Genomic DNA, 17637 nt, shown 5'->3' on the forward strand with positions numbered 1-17637 from the left:
CAAAATGCACATTTTTCAAAACTCTAACCCTTTTCTCAATTGCTTGGATACAATACACATACAACTTAGATCATTTGTTCATTCAACAAAACTCACCTGTTCAATATGATACAACTTAACATCAAAGTACTACTATTTCAAAAGGCAATTCACACATTACATTTCAAATGAGAGTCTATTCATTTCCTTACAATGATCTAACTATCAATTGATACAACTGCTCAAAATGATAAGTAACTGTTGCATTACTCTTATGCAGTTGTATGGAAACACGAAACAGACACACAATCTTCCATGTTTACTGCAAATCATGAAAGTTTCAAGATACTGTAACGAGATTCACTGTCACCAATTAGCGTGGAGCATGAACCAATCAGGCTACAATATCCATGGATGTAGCCTAATATTTTATATCTTTATATAAAACATATATATATTTTTTATATTTTATATTTTCATCAGGCTGTCTTTTCTTTTCTATTTCATAGCTAATTATTTTTACTTTAATTCAAATAAACCTATGTTGTGATTGTACCGTAGTGTTTTGCATCATATATTACAAACTTTGATCAATGATTCCACTGTGTCTGTAGTATTCTCTCTACTACTGCAGTACTTTTACAGAGATGTGTTTACTGTACTGTTCCTGTAGTACCATAATGAAACCTGTATCACCTATTTTGTTCTACAATATCTAATGATTGTACGAACAATGACACAATGAAACTATCGGTTGCTTGTGTGCGGGTGATCTATAGTTATGTTTCAGTGGTATTTCACAGTAAATTTGTTTTTTGAACCAATGATTGTGCAATTGCAAGATTTCTTTGAAGATGTGAATGTACAGTCCAATGTTTTGAACATTAGAGGGCCTGTGTTACAAGTGATAACCGTTTTGAGTTTTGTGTCTAGAGTTTTGAAAAATGACATCAAGGTTCTGAAAATAGTAGCAAAGTGATTGTAAAAAACTGTATGTTGACAGTGGGCATCTGCTGAAATGGTGTCTGTACACACCATTTATGAACCCCCAGTCAACAAAGTTGCGTTTTTTGTCTTTCCCTGTTTTCGGCATGTTGTTCACAGATATCCATAATCATTAAGGGCCATTCAATTAATATTTATAAGCAATTATGGGTGTGTCTTGAGGTACGCACAGGTGCTGCAAATTTAGAGTATAGCGTGATTTATAAAGGGAAATTGTTTTTGTTTTTTTTGCTTTATAACCACAGTAAGAAAAAATCCATACTGTTTCAACCCTAGCATGTGTGTATGAGTTTGTGTGACTATGTGTGTGTAGAGACAGGAGTGTCCTCCTGATGGAAGTTCTCTTCTTCTCTAGGATGGGGGGCACTAGCTCTAACAGGAGGCCTCCCTCCCCCACGAAGAGTGATAAGTCCATGGATCGACCAATCACCTTTACAGGAGGAGACTCTTCTACTGGACAGTAAGATCATGATCTTCATACTGTGTGTGTGTGTTTGTCAGTGTGTGTCAGTATCAGTGTGTGCGTATTTGTACTACACAGTGATGTAAGGTGTATGTGTGAACGCACACGTGTGTGTGTGTGTGTGTGTGTGTGTGTGTGTGTGTCTGTTTTGTGTCAGTGTGTGTGTATTTTTACTACACAGTAAGGTATGGATAAAGGAGGCAACTTTACAGGAGGAGACTCTTCTACTGGGCAGTAAGATAGACATGAATATTCTCCTGATGGAAGTTGGAAGTGTGTGCGTGCGTGTGTTTATTAAAGCATGAAGTTATCGGCCTACAGTTAAAGCATAATCTAAATCAAGATGTATATCAAGTCAGTGAATGAGAAGTAAAAAAAGGTTAATCAGGTGTGTTGTGCTGATCAGTGAAGTGTAGACTATGTGTAATGCAAAAAGGCATAAAGGAGTATGACGATTCTGCCACCAGCACGGAGGCCAGAACAGAACAGATCAGAGAGCAAACATGCAAGAGAGCGGTTAACCAGCCCAGATGAACTAGAAAACAGACAACTCCCCCTTCAGACTTGGGGGAGAAAGACTGCCCAAACTTTCACTGTCAAAGGTGGAGTGAGCACACCCAGTGCGATCTCGTCATCGTGTCGTCCTAGTCTTGGAAAACAAGTTTGTTGACAAACATCCACAGATTCCACACACAAACACACACATGCACCCCCACATACACACACAGACACACGCGCGCGCGCACACACACACACACACACACACACACACACAAACACACAACCACACACACAGAGACGCACACACACACACAAACACACACACACACACACACACACACACACACACACACACACACACACACATCCACACACACACACTCACACAAACACAAACACACATCCGCGCACACACACACACACACACACACACACACACACACACAAACACAAACACACACAGGAGCAGGAAATATATGCATTTAAAATGCACAAAGGGATTCAGGAAAGTTGACCAGCGAGATTTATTTTTGTGGAGAGAATGTGCAGAACTGAGTGGCGGTCATATTGTTTACTTTACACAATGGGTGATAAGGCTGACGATATCCTGAGTCCATTGCGGTTGACAGAAGCGAAACTAAGGACTAAAGGAGGTAATGCAGGCTTTTCATGGACAATTTATTGGAGTGCAGGGTTTCCTGCAGCGCTTTCCTGCCGCCTTAAAGAGGAATAATGCAGGATTGGCGATTTCATCTCTGGTTTCGGTTTCGTTTTTCGTTTTCGCTCGTTTTATGCTTGCATATTTCTCTGCAGAGCTTCCCCGACAGCTTTAGCGTGTATATTTATACATATATAGGCTATATATAAATATATAAATTGCAAGCGTGGTTCTTCTTGTTCCTTTCGCGTCTCTGACTTCCAGATGTAAACAGCAAACGATCGTTTATCAGAAAGTTGCAAGGTTGTAATAGCGGAGAGGGACACTAGGGGCGGGAGGAAATGTGACTATTTTCGATAAAACTGGTCAGTCAAGCAAAACAACGATTTCTAAGCGACTATGAAAAAGTTGCATAGGGTCTCTTTAACTGACGTCTTCACAAAATAATAGTTAACATTAAAAAATAGTAGTTAACATTAATAATAATGATGACGATACTTATAACTAGAAATGCAATTCCAAGGAATTACCAGTGCATGAAAATGCAAAAATGTGTAGTTAAAACAGATAATATATATATGGTTACTAAGATGTTGCTAGGGTAGACATGGTGGTTGCATAGTTAAATGAAAGTTGATAGTGTGAAGGTCGACAGTTTAAAATATGAATATGGATAGCTTTAAAGTTGTTATTTGCACTTATTTATTACTAATGTATGCTAACTAAGCTATGTTGAGCTATTTTTATTTATTTATTTATTTTATTTATTTATATATGAATTTACTTTTATTTAAGCTTATTTATAACATTAATATTATGCACTTATTTGAGACAAGAAAGACATGTTGATAGGCTATCCACATTGTAGTCTATGTTTTGTTAATTATCCACCTATGGCTTTCACGCATGTTGTTTTAGTTGTCAATAATACAAGAAGGCTCAAACATGTTTCTTGTTAGCTTGCAAATGGTATATAAGAGGGATTTGCCGAAAGGTACCAGCCAGAATCATGCATCGGCTTTCTTGCCACTGGCACCAGACTGGGATAGCCAACCTTCAGCCGAATTTTGCCAGACATGTTAGGAGGTAAAATTGCTTTATCACCAAACTACATTAACTTTTCTTACACGGTTGGTGAACAGGCAAATAAAAATGTGCAATTTGCAGTAAAGTCCAATTTCCCAAATGTGATCCGTGCTGTAATCATATTGCTATAAGAGCACCGCGTGCACATACATGTCCAAGTTATATGACACAGACATGTTGCTTACAAATGTTGTCGCCCAGTGGCCTGGTTCATATTGAGACATAGCAGAGTGGATATGCTGAAGTCAAAGCTTTGGGCGCAGGCTGGATGCTGGAGCTGTGTGCGATGGTTGGCTTCTGGGTGCGGGTGAATAATGTTTAAATCCTGTGTATAAATCCTGAAAGAATTTGTAACCATTTTTCAAACATTTCTAAACAGTTAACCCTTTACTAATTCAAGTTATGTTGACAGTGGGCATCTGCTGAAATGGTGTCTGTCCCCCAGTCAACAAAGTTGCATTTTTTGTCTTTCCCTGTTTTCTGCATGTTGTTCACAGATATCCATAATCATTAAGGGCCCTATTTAGAGTATAGCGTGATTTATAAAGGGAAATTGTTTTTGTTTTTTTTTGCTTTATAACCACAGTAAGAAAAAATCCATACTGTTTCAACCCTAGCATGTGTATATGAGTTTGTGTGACTATGTGTGTGTAGAGACAAGAGTGTCCTCCTGATGGAAGTTCTCTTCTTCTCTAGGATGGGGGGCACTAGCTCTAACAGGAGGCCTCCCTCCCCCACACCCACCCGTGTGTCCATGAAGAGTGATAAGTCCATGGATCGACCAATCACCTTTACAGGAGGAGACTCTTCTACTGGACAGTAAGATCATGATCTTCATACTGTGTGTGTGTGTTTGTCAGTGTGTGTCAGTATCAGTGTGTGCGTATTTGTACTACACAGTGATGTAAGGTGTATGTGTGAACGCACATGTGTGTGTGTGTGTGTGTGTGTGTGTGTGTCTGTTTTGTGTCAGTGTGTGTGTATTTTTACTACACAGTAAGGCAGTGGTTCCCAAAGTGGTTTACGGGGGGAGAGGGTGTCAATAAAAATATTGTTATCGTTCCGATAACAGCATTTCGGCCGATAATTTGCGCCGATATTTTTTAAAGCCCTAATTTCCCAACTATGCCTACAGGCCCGTCTGGCTGCATGCTACTTGAGCTTGGTTGGCTAGGCTACTTCTTCCTCAAAATAATGTCAGCTGTGTGGATGTATTTCACCATTCTAACAAGATCTGTGTTGAATCTATGCAGCCCAACATCCTCTTGTGAACGATCTTCTTTTTAACCTAAGAGCGAAGCTACTCAGCCTACTCAGAGCGAATTGTTTTTGCTGGTGCGTCTGCACTTTACTGCCGCGCTAGTCGGGGAGACAAACAAAATCTTTGGTAGGACAAATCAGTAGATAAGTAAGTAGTTTTAAGTAGCCTATTATATTTGCATTTCGTTCGGTTGGGTTATGTAATATTACTGCTGCAACACTGCAGATTGTGCGCAACAGAATCTACTTTTCCACTGGACAGCACTCGCTACTTTGCCCGTTTTTTTGCAGTTCGGTTCGAGCACACTGGAGGCAGTACGTTGGGGTCAATTAGCCTACAACAAGATACAGTCCAAGGAGTTGCAGCTTTATTTAATCAACCGCAGCTAGAACTATACATAAGTTTCCCACAAAACTCTGATTTGGAAGCTAGCTTTTTCACTTCTTCTAGCCATCTGCGTTGAGTGTTTACTCCATATGAGAAAGATTGATGCACTGTCCCTGGCCACTCACTCGCACCTCAATGACATCACGTTCACTTAAAGGAGCCACACATAGGCCTAGGCAACTGCTGTTGACTGCTGTATCACATTTTTATGAGTTATGTCCGTCATTGGTGGTAGGTACAATTAGGCCTACTGCAATTAAATGATGCCTATTAAATGTTGTCCCCTATTAATTAAAAAAAAAAAAAAAAAAAATTCTCCAAGAGTACTATTATCGGTTATCGTATAAGTATCGGCCACTACAAAACAAACCGATAAATATCGGTTGTGGGCCGCAGAACATTTGGGCGGGTGGGCCGCAGAACATTTTCAGAATTGAAAGTGGGCCTCAGCAGTCTCAAGTTTGGGAACCTCTGCAGTAAGGTATGGATAAAGGAAGCAACTTTACAGGAGGAGACTCTTCTACTGGGCAGTAAGATCATGACTCTTGTCTTCATGTTATATGTAAGGTAAGGGTTGAGAATGGACATTTTCCCGGCAATACCCCAGAAATCCCGTAGGCTGTCAAGCCGGGTCTTTTCGAGGCTACAGCAATGTACCAAAACCACCACCAGGTGGCGTACAGTCAGTGGCGATTCGTGGGCAAAATTTCTGAGGAAGCCAAGTGGCGAATGCGTAGGCCTATTTATTTGGGGGGGAGGGGGGGGGGGGGTATAGACATGAATGTTCTCCTGATAGAAGTTGGAAGTGTGTGCGTGCGTGTGTGATGAATAATGTAACGAGTTGAGGTGGTGATGGAGGTTGTGTGTGTGTGAGTAAGAAAGAGTGCATCTTACCACATCACAGTTACACTGGCTCATAAAAGTGAGTGAGTGAGTGTGTGTGTGTGTGTGTGTGTGTGTGTGATGGGGGGATGGGTCTAACCACATCACAGTTACTCTGGCTCATGAAAGTGCAGTACATGAATGTTTATGTGCAGTATGTGTCTTTGAATTATCTGTAATCTTGTTTTCACACACAGATTTCAGCAGATCCACAAATCACACCTACAGAAGAAGTTTCAGCGTCTGATTGAGGGAATCTCACAGCAGGGAGACACCAGACTCCTCAATGAGATCTACACAGACCTCTACATCACAGAGGGGGGGAGAGGAGAGGTCAATGATGAACATGAGGTCAAACAGATAGAGAGGGCATCCTGGAGAGAAGCAGCACAAGGCAGACCCATCAAACCCAGTGACATCTTTAAACCCTTATTTGGACAATCCAAACCCATCAGAACAGTGCTGACAAAGGGAGTGGCTGGCATTGGGAAAACAGTCTCAGTGCAGAAGTTCAGTCTGGATTGGGCTGAAGGAACAGCCAATCAAAATGTCCACCTCGTATTTCCTCTTCTTTTCCGAGAGCTGAACCTGATGAAGGAGAAGAAACTCAGTCTGATGGATCTTATTCAGCACTTTTTCCCAGAAATCAAAGATCCCAAAGTCTTCTCCAGTTCAAAGCACAGAGTCATGTTCATCTTTGATGGTCTGGATGAGTTTCGACTTCCTCTAGATTTCCACTCCAAGCAGAAGTGTCGTGATGTTACAAAGCCAGCTTCAGTGGACGTGCTGCTGACAAACCTCATCAAGGGGAAGTTGCTTCCTTCTGCTCTCCTCTGGATCACCACCCGACCAGCAGCAGCCAATCAGATCCCTCCTCAGTATGTGCACCAAGTGACAGAAATAAGGGGATTCAATGACCCACAGAAAGAGGAGTACTTCAAGAAGAGAATCAGTGATGAGAACCTGGCCAGCAAAACCGTCACACACCTGAAGTCATCCAGGAGCCTCTACATCATGTGCCACATTCCAGTCTTCTGCTGGATTTCAGCCACCGTTGTACAGAAAACATCAAAAGAATCAGACAAAGTAGAAATGCCAAGGACTCTGACTCAAATGTACACACACTTCCTGGTCACTCAGACAAACATTAAACATGTCAAGTACCCAGAGAGGAAAGAGACAGATGAAGAGGTGATTTCCAAACTGGGGAAACTGGCTTTCCAACAGCTGGAGAAAGGCAATCTGATCTTCTATGAGGAAGACCTGAGAGAGTGTGGCATTGATGTCACAGAAGCATCAGTGTACTCAGGAGTGTGTACTCAGATCTTCAGAGAGGAGGCTGGGCTGTACCAGGGGAAGGTGTTCAGCTTTGTGCATCTGAGCATCCAGGAGTTTCTTGCAGCTCTGTATGTGTTCCTCTGCTTCAGCAACAGACAGAGAAACATGCCTGACCAACAGCAAACATTTCAGCTCTCTGCTCTGTTCACAGCTGCAACAGTTTATGACCTACACAAGACTGCAGTGGACCTGGCCTTACAGAGTAAGAATGGACACCTGGACCTTTTCCTCCGCTTCCTTCTGGGCCTCTCGCTGGAGTCCAATCAGAATCTCTTAAAGCACCTACTGCCACAGAAGAGCAGCCAATCATATAGCTCAGAGCAAACAATCCAGTATGTCAAACAGAAGATCAGAGATCAGAGTAGCTCAGACAGAAGGATCAACCTGTTCTACTGTTTGAATGAGCTGAAAGACATTGCAGTAGTGGAGGAGAAAAGCAGTTCAGGAACTCTGTATGTAAACATGCTCTCACCAGGAAAGTGGGGGACTCAGAGATTTGAGTTTCATATTTCAGAAGAGCAGCTGGCTGAGTTTGACCTGCAGAAGTATCTTAAGACACCAGAGGAAGATCAGACTGAACATCTCAGTCCAGATGAAGTTCTTCAGAAGCTGCTGCCAGCAGTCACAACATCCACATCCACTAAGTAGGTAACACTGTGTGTGTGTGTGTGTGTGTCTGTGTGTGTGTGTGTGTGGGGGGGGGGGGGGGGGGGGGGGATGGTTGAACATTCAGATGATGCCTCTGAGTAAGTAGAAGGCCTTGTGAAGATGTGACACAGACAGTGTGTGTGTGTGTGTGTGTGTGTGTGTGTGTCAGAGACTGCTATTTAGCAGCGTTGTGGTGGAATGTACACAAAAGAAAACAGAGGCAAATTGTAGGTGAATAGTTCACAGAAGTAGTTGGTTTGTATCTTTAGCTGGCTAGCTAAATATATGCTTGTTTGATCCTGTGAGGGAAATTTTGTGAATTAGTGAGCACACTCAGTACGCAGTGAATACACAGTGAGGTGAAGCACACACTAACCCAGAGCAGTGAGCTGCCTTCATACAACGGCGCTCGAGGAGGAGTGAGGGGTTACTCAGCCAAGGGTACTTCAGCCCTAACCTCCCAGCAACAATTGACGTTTAAAGGGGGAAAACGGACTCGATTAAATTCAAAAAAGTACGGACTCGATTAAATTCATTCTGGACTCTCTATCCGACCACATAAAGACGTGGGGATAATTCGGTTTGGCTTTAGGGATCCTCTACTCACTACCACGTAAGTGTAGTGTTGTTTGGAACAGTAGAAGAGGTATAAAAATAGCGTTTTGTAGCAGCGAAAGGACATGCCCGCGTCCACTTCCAGGCTAACGAGTTTTGGCTAAAAACGGTGGGCTCGAACTTTCTCAAAATACATCCGAATGACATGATTTTGGTGTCAACTCAACGTATGTACTCCCAATAGTCCGAAAAATTTATCTAAAGTGCATTTCACTCCGGATTATCCCTTTAATGCTTTAGTTGATGTGTTGTTCATAAAATGTGTTGTTGTAAAAATGTGCATAATAAATATTAAAGTTCAACATTTCTGTCAACGAAGATTTGATAGCCTGCTGCGACACACGTTTCAGGGCGGTGCCGTGCCAGGCAGGTGGCTATAAACCTATGGTTGTAAACAAACCGGCGGGTGTGTCAGCATGGGCCATGCCATGGATCCCAAAGGGAAAAGGAGGAAGATAGCCGATGAGATCAGAGAATTTAAGGCAGAATGGACCGAATCATTTGCTTTCATTGCCATTGCGGAAGGATTGCCTGCATGTTTGCTTTGTAATGAGAAGTTGGCGAACAACAAAAAGAGAAAGACATTTAGAAAGACATTTTTAGGGAAGGCATGCTACATTTGCAGCCGACTACCCAGTTGGGACTGAGAGAAAAAGTGTGATTGCAGTAGCCTACCTCTGGAGAAATTTTGTTGCAACCTGAGAGATATTAAAACGTGGAAAACAACGGTTCACGGATGGTGATTACACAAAGTTGAACATAAAGCACCATATACAGCAGAGTAGTCACATGGTGTGTCATTCACTCCGAGATGCGCTGCAGGGAAAAACATTTAATCATGAAAGCTCATTATGTAGCCTCGTTGTAATATAGATAATATAGCCTACACTTACAGCCTGTGTTGCCTTCATGTAAGGCTTACATAAGGCTTTTCATTTTTTGCGGCTCCAGACAGATTTGTTTTTTGTTTTTTTGGTCCAAAATGGCTCTTTGAACATTTTGGGTTGCCGACCCCTGGTCTAAGTGTTCAGAAATAGTTGTGTGAATCTGCATTCATAGCCATAGCGTTTCTGCTGCAATAAAAAATCAACCTAAGCATGAAGCCATGAACATCACTGTTGTTCATCTGTCCATCATTGTGTAAAGCCCGCCCTGATTATTTGATTGGCCCGGTACGATCTGTACAGCGAATAGTGCCAGCCCAACGGAGAAAGGCCAGACCGAACTTCCCTGCTGAAAAATGATGTAGGCGGGACTAAACTTTGGCTGCACCCAGGCTACCGTTGTGGCGCAGCTATGCTCGAACCAGAGCTGTTTGAACCAATCAAATTTTCAGGGTGGGCTTTATACAATAATGGATGATCAACAGTAACCTAATTAACCACGTCACCAAAGAGTGCTTGGGTTCAATCTGTTTACGACAAAGATGCTGCTCTGATTGGTTGTAGGTCTATCCAATGGAGTGAAGAGGCATTTGTTTCCTGGTTCAGTTGAAACATGCCCCATAATCAGAGTCCAATAGAGTAGTATCAGATTCAAGACTAGAGTATGACAACATCAGGCTAACAAACTCCATCCAAAAAGTATAAAATAATGTAAAGCAATGTAACATGGAGTTGTAATAACAAGGCTATGTATTTGTCCTCTCACTATAGACTGGCACAGTGTGATCTCAGAGGAGATTCCTATGAGGACATATCATCAGTTCTCCAGTCAGAAAACTCACTGCTGAGAGAGTTGGACCTGAGCTGGAATCCCCTGAAGGATTCTGGAGTGGAGCTGCTGTCTGCTGGACTGAAGCACACTAACTGCAGACTGCACACACTGAGGTTAGTCATGTGAAATCAGTTGCTGACTTTGGCCAGGAGCTCTTCTTGCTTGCTGGTCAGTCCAAGGCCTTTTCTCTCCACCCTTTTAATACCTTGCACCTCGCTACCAGTGTCTTTCTCTTGAGTGATGGACATGGGGCAGAGGAGATTGTGATAAAGGACTTGGGGTTGGGGTGATAGTGAAATAGCGCCCCCTGTGTTTAATGGTAGCATTGATAGTTGTGTGGTAGCATGTAATGTGACATTGAGTCATTATTGATGGAGCTGACGGTAGAGTAGGGATGATAACTGCATCCATCCTGTATATTTTTCATCCATTGCCATCCATCCTGTATAATACCTTGTGTGTGTTCATAAACCCAACCACACACACACATACACAACAGATTCTGGAATAATAAAATCCCTTGAACCTACTACCTGTGCATTCTTGCCAATGCCCCACGGTGGTCACAATTCCCAACCAGTCAGAAATAGAGAAACTCCATAACAGAGATAGTGGTGAGACTCTTCTTTGCGGCAGTCCAACTTACTGCAGAGAAACTTCTGGTTGCAACGGCCATCCTTTAAGTGGAAGTACAGACACTGATCGCATATCCCATGGGTCTTAAGATTGGCTTTTCTCCTCTGGAGATCCATCTCCCTGAAGGCTTTGCAGGCAAACAGCCTGCCAGCATGTGTCCCATCAGCACAGGCAGTGCATGAGCCAAAGCTTTGCTTCGACTGAGATTCTCTTTGGCCTGAAGTAGCTTTGGAGAATGCTTTTCTGACTCCTCTTTCTGGCCTGTGGTGCTTCCCTCTCTTGGACTTGCCTCCAGCTGATCCAGCTCCTCCAGCTTCTTCTAGGCAGTCAAAATGGTTATATATTACCATTCACAGGCTCAGTCTTGTGTGCAATCCACTTCTCCTTCAGAGAGCTTGGTAGCTTGCTTTCAAGGGACTGCGCTACCCAGCGGTTCTTTATAACCTCCTTGGATATCTTCAGGACTGCTGTTGTTGTTGGCGCCTGAACATTTCATCCGCCAAGAACCAAATCTTTTTTCACCCCGTCGCTGAGCCTTGCCAGGAGGTGGAACCTTGTAACACCACCTGTCCTCTGTGGGTTTCCCAGTTGTTCCAGCTCTTCCCACTCAGCTTTCCACCGGTAGTAGTCAGTCATGTCTCCTGAGAACGTAGGCAGGTGTGTTCTTTCAAGACTGATCTGTGGTCTGAAGCCAGGATGCAGGTCAAATGGAAATGCAGGGGCTACAGGTACAGGTGCTCCATTGGGGATTTGGGGCTCCTCGCCAGACTCTCCATCACTTGTGTTTAGGGATGTTAACCGGTGACTGTTTGACCGATGGTTGACCGTATCCACGTTAACCGACCAAAGTTGTCGCTAGTCGGTTAACAAAAAAAAAAAAAAAAAGAGGCATCTTTAAATTAGGCTAAAGAGTACGACAGTGGACTAAACGCTACTACAGCTAGCTATCTCATTCCAAGAAGATCTTTTTTGCGTGAAGTTAACAAATTATCCATCACACTCAATTGTTCATAACTCACCTGCTTGTAGGCTAGGCTACGTAATAAAGCAATAAAAACATTTGGCACGAGGTCACAGCGGTGGCCGGTGCGTCTTTTGCAATCTGGAAGTGCGCCGTTTTATCCATGGGTTTTATCGTGTTGCAGTCTAGGCAACTTTCCGCATAAGATGGGCTTAGATTTGGAAAGACATTACATCTACATTTCAGGAAGGGTCATCAATGGTAACAGATAAGGTAATGATCATCTTTCTTTATTATTGTTAGCACTTCCTCAAACTAAGCTTTCTCTTCGGAGCTGTCATTTTCAGAAGTGAGCCGCGGCCATTTCAGCTCCAAATGAGCTTCTAACGCTAGACAAACGCCTGTATTTGCAACACGATCACCTTGTACCCAAACCATTTTCGGAGCGAAGGAACCATTTGTCCTCCACTTACAAGCTCCTTGGTTTGCAGGACTAATGTTTGGCGCTGTAGGGGATTTTAAAAAGTGACGTGAGTGAAAAGGCGGCGCCGGGGCTGTGTGTTGCCTATGAGCAGGGGACAGAGAGATGAGAGTTGGGAAATTGCGTGGCTGTTATTTCAAATAGCAATTTATTTTAAACGAATCGGTTAACCGGTTTCAACCGGCTAATGAGCCTCGGTGGTCAGTCAAGAAAATTTGTAGTTTTCGCCATCCCTACTTGTGTTAGGCCTTTTCCCGCCAAAGTCGCATGATTGTGACGAGCAACGTGACTGATTAAAAGAGGCAATAGATCCAAGTAGGGTGACAAAACTCAATTGTACTCTCCACCACTAGTTGGTAGACATCCTGAGCTTCGATTCAAGCCCAAATTCGTCACTTGTGTTGTTTTTGGCGGCCTGTTTTGGTTTTAGTTTTAGTCTAGTCTTTGTATCAAGCTGTCATTTTAGTTTGTATAAGTTTTATTCACATTCATACTCTTTAGTCTAGTCAAGTTTTAGTCGACTTAAAGTATGAGCATTTTAGTCTTATTTTCGTCTAGTTTTAGTTGATGAAAACTAATGACATTTAGTCTTGTTTTAGTCAATGAAAATTGGATTTTAGTATCTTTTTATATTAATACTTCAGGGTCTAAGGCCTTTCAGACACTCTGAGGCAGTTTGCTACCACTTTAGAATTTTAAGTTTTTTGTCTAACTGAAAACATCCATGCAAAAGTGACACATATGGTTTTAATCTAGAAGTCCTATAGGCAATAAGAAAATGAGAGTGAAGTGAACGTAAATAAATCAGTTTTTATTTAGATAAACTGCAAACACAACCTTACAAAAGGTTCTTCAAAGGTCTTCAAACTTTATTTAAAAAGCACACTATAAATATATCTAGGCTGCATCTTGTAAACATAAGTACTGGCTACATAAAAGTGAAAAAGAAAATCTGAAATATTTTGTGGATTTCTTCACAGCCAAGTGATCTTTCAGGTGCATACAGATTAGATGGGTGGATCACACCTATAATTGTCCCTTCCCCACTGTCACTGGTAACTGTCAACGGGCTATCTGCCACAACAAAGGCAGCTCCATTTCCCCACATCTCTTGAAAAGAAGCCAAAACACAGAAAATCCAGATCAGATAAAAATACTTTTCTTTGGATAAATATTTTAAAAGGAATGTATCCTTACCTGGTCAGGACTCAGGGTCAGGGTCACTCTGGTTCCGGCGCCGACGAGAGTGGCAGCAATCCTAGTAGCTCCGTAACGTTTTGTGCTTCAACATGTTTTTACGTTTTTTTTGTTTACTTAAACTTACTTTCTTTACTTCGGATTACACACTTAACCCTTAGATGCATAAGTGGGGTCAAAAATGACCCCAGAGGTTGTTTTCTTGCAGTATCTTCTTCATTTTAATTTTTTTTCATTTAGCCTTCTATGTATTCCTCAAATAGGTTGTCTTTGACATGAGGCCATTTGGATTTGTGTCTAACTGTTATATTTTTAAAGTAATTTAATGTTTTGTATCAGTACCACCGATCCGCATAGGTGGGGTCAAAAATGACCCCAAGCATTTTCTATGGAATTTCAAAAGTTAACCCTAGGATCTTTTGATTTTTATCAACTGTGGCAGTGAGGTATACATTTACTGTTGATTATCACATCTCATGTCAGCAGTTTCACCATCCTGAAGGCTATTTTTACACAACAACATAAATCTAAGTATCATCATATAATGTGGCGGCCAAGCGTTCATAGCGACGTCGCTTTTTGGTCCTTCGATGTCCGCTCTTCCTATAATTGTGAAGCAGAATTCACCAAGCGATATTTACAGAGGGATTTGTTGATATAGCGTTCTTGGCCTGATTTGTATGACTTTTTATGCCTAAAAATAGGGCAAAAATCAATTTTTTTAAGCCAATTGGCAGTACCTTCTGATTTACTGGATAACAAAGGAAGATATTCATAATCACCTCTGTAAATGTTTTTTTATTTGATATATTAACACTACAAAAAAAATATTTTCAACCTGGCTTTTTCCAATGGTCAGATTCTTCTCATCAAAACATATATGCAAATTAGCGCATATTTAATTAGGCATGACCTAATTAGCATATTTAAACCTAAATACAGAAAACTTGCAATACGTTTTGTTCTCCTATTTATGTGAGTATTCAACTGGTAAAGTTTCATGAAGATATCTCTAAGTTAAAAAAATTACCCTATTCACCCATGTTGAGATAATTTTAGGATGTTTACCTTTTTTGCCTATCTAAAAGCTGTTTTGTAATAAAATGTTAATAAAAAGTGATGCATCAATATGTCCAACATGAAATAAAAACATTTTAGACAAATATATAATAAAAATCATCATCTTTAACCAAAATGAGAGACATTATTTGAGTTTACAGCAGGAAACGCATGCATTCTAATTGGGGTCATTTTTGACCCCACTCATGGAAGAGTGTAGGTATTGGTAGCCTATGCATCTAAGGGTTAAGGAGTTTTTTCTATTCTATCCTATGGATATGGATCAACAACACCGTTTCGGCGGCAGCAAACTTGTTTACACAAGGAAACAGCTGCTTGTGTTACACCCCTGAAAGGGGTAGAAATAATCACAGAGTGATTTTAGTGCGGTTTCCTCAATATCAGAATTTAATTGAATCCTTTTCTCAAACAGATGCTCACATTACCAGAACATACAGGCTGCTAACGTTGTTCAACTTACAGGTTAGCACTGCCTAGCTTAAATGGGCTTTATACCCAAAATGCACATTAATATTGAGCAGAGAAATATACAAATGATGTCTAAACATACATGAACAAATACGTCTTAACAAGTGGTCAAAATGGCGCAGGCACGCTGTATCAGGCAGCATGGTCGAGAACGTTTCCACACTTGGCCACGCACATTGGCTACATTACACTGCATACAAAAGTTCTCTATTTTCATAGTCAACACTCGATTTTAAACTAAGCAACGGTTACACAAATGTATTTAGTACAATATCAAAAGAGGGTATGACTGTACCTGAAACAGGGGTAGAAATAACTGATTTTGAGTGATTTTAGTGTGGTTTCCTCAATATCAGAATTTAATAGAATGAGGAAAATACCGCAATCTCCCCTAGTTAAGTGGGTGGAGACAAAAGCAATCGAGCCTGGCTCGCGACTCAAGGCAAATTGTAGATCACTGATATAAAGCATGTAATTATTAAATCAATGAAATCCTCAAGACATCATGAACAACACAAATGATTTTTGTTTTTAACAATGTTTAACCATTTGTTGTAAATTATTCATTGTGATAGTAATATCCTCAATTCCATTACAACAAATGTACTATTATCTAAATCTGTAACAAACCATGAACTAATCAAAAGTTTCCAACTTGTTACACTTGCACTACGCAAACATGCCGGTGACTCTAACGCTAACATCCCTGAGGAACTATGGTGCTTTCGGGGCTGCAGAGCTGGACTCAAAGTGAGGACAACAGGAGATATGGGAGAAGAAGTGGAGATTTAAGCAGTTCCATCAATGGTGATGGGGAACGTGAATTCACTGGCTAACAAAACTGACGAACTGGCTTCCCTGGTAAGAAATCAGAAACTGTACAGAGAATGTAGTTTAATATGTCTCACAGAGACGTGGCTAACTAGCTCCATTCCAACTGCTAATGTTGAGCTACCCGGCTTCAGTGTGGCCCGTTTGGACGGAGACAATAAACTTTCTGGCAAGAAGAAGGGCGGTGGACAGGTGATTTACAGTAATGACAGATGGTGCAACCCCGGTCTTGTTACAGTTAAAGAGACTGCGTGCTGTAAGGATGTGGAGTTAATAGCAGTGAGCCTTTGACCGTATTACATGCCAAGAGAGTTCACGCATGCGATTGTTTTTTATTTTTTTTTATTTAACCTTTATTTAACCAGGTTAGAATCCCATTGAGATTAAAAACCTCTTTTACAAGGGTGACCTGGCCAAGACAGGCAGCAGCAATCTTAAAACACATAGTTTCAACCAAAGATTCTAGAACAGAGCAAGATGGATCACTGGCCGGAGAATACGTTGGATTTTTTGAAGTACATTCTAACGCTCCATGGGCGCCATTTTGGTAAGCCGAAAAGTAATAAATCGTGCCTTTCACACGGCCAGATCATCACCGAGTAACAAAACAAAACAAAAAACAGCTGGCAACGGCAAAAACAGCTGTTGAGGTGGGTTTATATGATTGGAACTGTGTCAGAAATGTTGCAGAATGTTGCATTTTGGTTGCTTACCAAAATGGCGCCCTGTACCGTACTTCATTCTTTTGACGCAACTGATCCATCTTGCTCTGTTCTAGAATCTTTGGTTTCAACTAGCCTGACGACGTCATACTCAATTCTTATCAGAATATGAGTCTGAAACCGCTCCATTCAGCTGCGATTATGGGGCGTTCAACTGGGTGAAGTGAAATTGAAGTTTTCCCACATATCCTCGTTGGTCTAAGTGTTCAGAAATAGTTGTGCGAATCCGTGATAAAACCTCCGTTTCAATAGCTAAGATAAACGAAAGGCCAAACTGCATGAACAAATTATGCATTCATAGCCATAGTGTTTCTGTTGCAATCAAAATCAACCTAAGCCAACATGGTCTCACACCCAACTCGTTGAACGAGGACGCATGCAGCCGTGAATGTCACTGCTGTTCATCTGTCAATCATCACGTAAAGCCCGCCCTGTGAAATGTGATTGGTCAGAACAGATCTGTATCTCGAATAGTAGCAGCTGAACGGAGCAGTGCCAGACCGAAGTTCCCTGCAGAAAAAGAATGGAGGCGGGGCTAAACTTCGGTCTGGCATCCAGGCTAAGTTTCAACACTTACAGACATAAAACACAGTGAAATAGCACAAAGACACATTTTACATTGGTGTTAGTAACTAAAGTACTTAGAAACATCTACATCTAAGAGAATCAGCCTTAAGCTCATTATTTTTTTATTTAAAAGCATCCAGAGAAATCAATGAACG

At 41.5% G+C, this 17637-nt stretch overlaps 1 protein-coding gene across 1 annotated transcript in view; it reads left to right on the forward strand.

Annotated features, from left to right (window-relative positions):
* LOC134080682 (protein NLRC3-like) overlaps positions 1-17637 on the forward strand; it is a 45285-nt gene that overhangs the window by 10097 nt on the left and 17551 nt on the right. The window contains exons 3-6 of the mRNA XM_062537247.1: positions 1340-1444; positions 4389-4511; positions 6420-8204; positions 10479-10652. Of these exons, the coding sequence (XP_062393231.1) occupies positions 1340-1444; positions 4389-4511; positions 6420-8204; positions 10479-10652 (2187 nt within the window). The remainder of the gene's footprint in view (positions 1-1339; positions 1445-4388; positions 4512-6419; positions 8205-10478; positions 10653-17637) is intronic.

Source organism: Sardina pilchardus, chromosome 1, assembly GCF_963854185.1.
Source record: "Sardina pilchardus chromosome 1, fSarPil1.1, whole genome shotgun sequence".
Lineage (NCBI taxonomy): Eukaryota > Metazoa > Chordata > Actinopteri > Clupeiformes > Clupeidae > Sardina > Sardina pilchardus.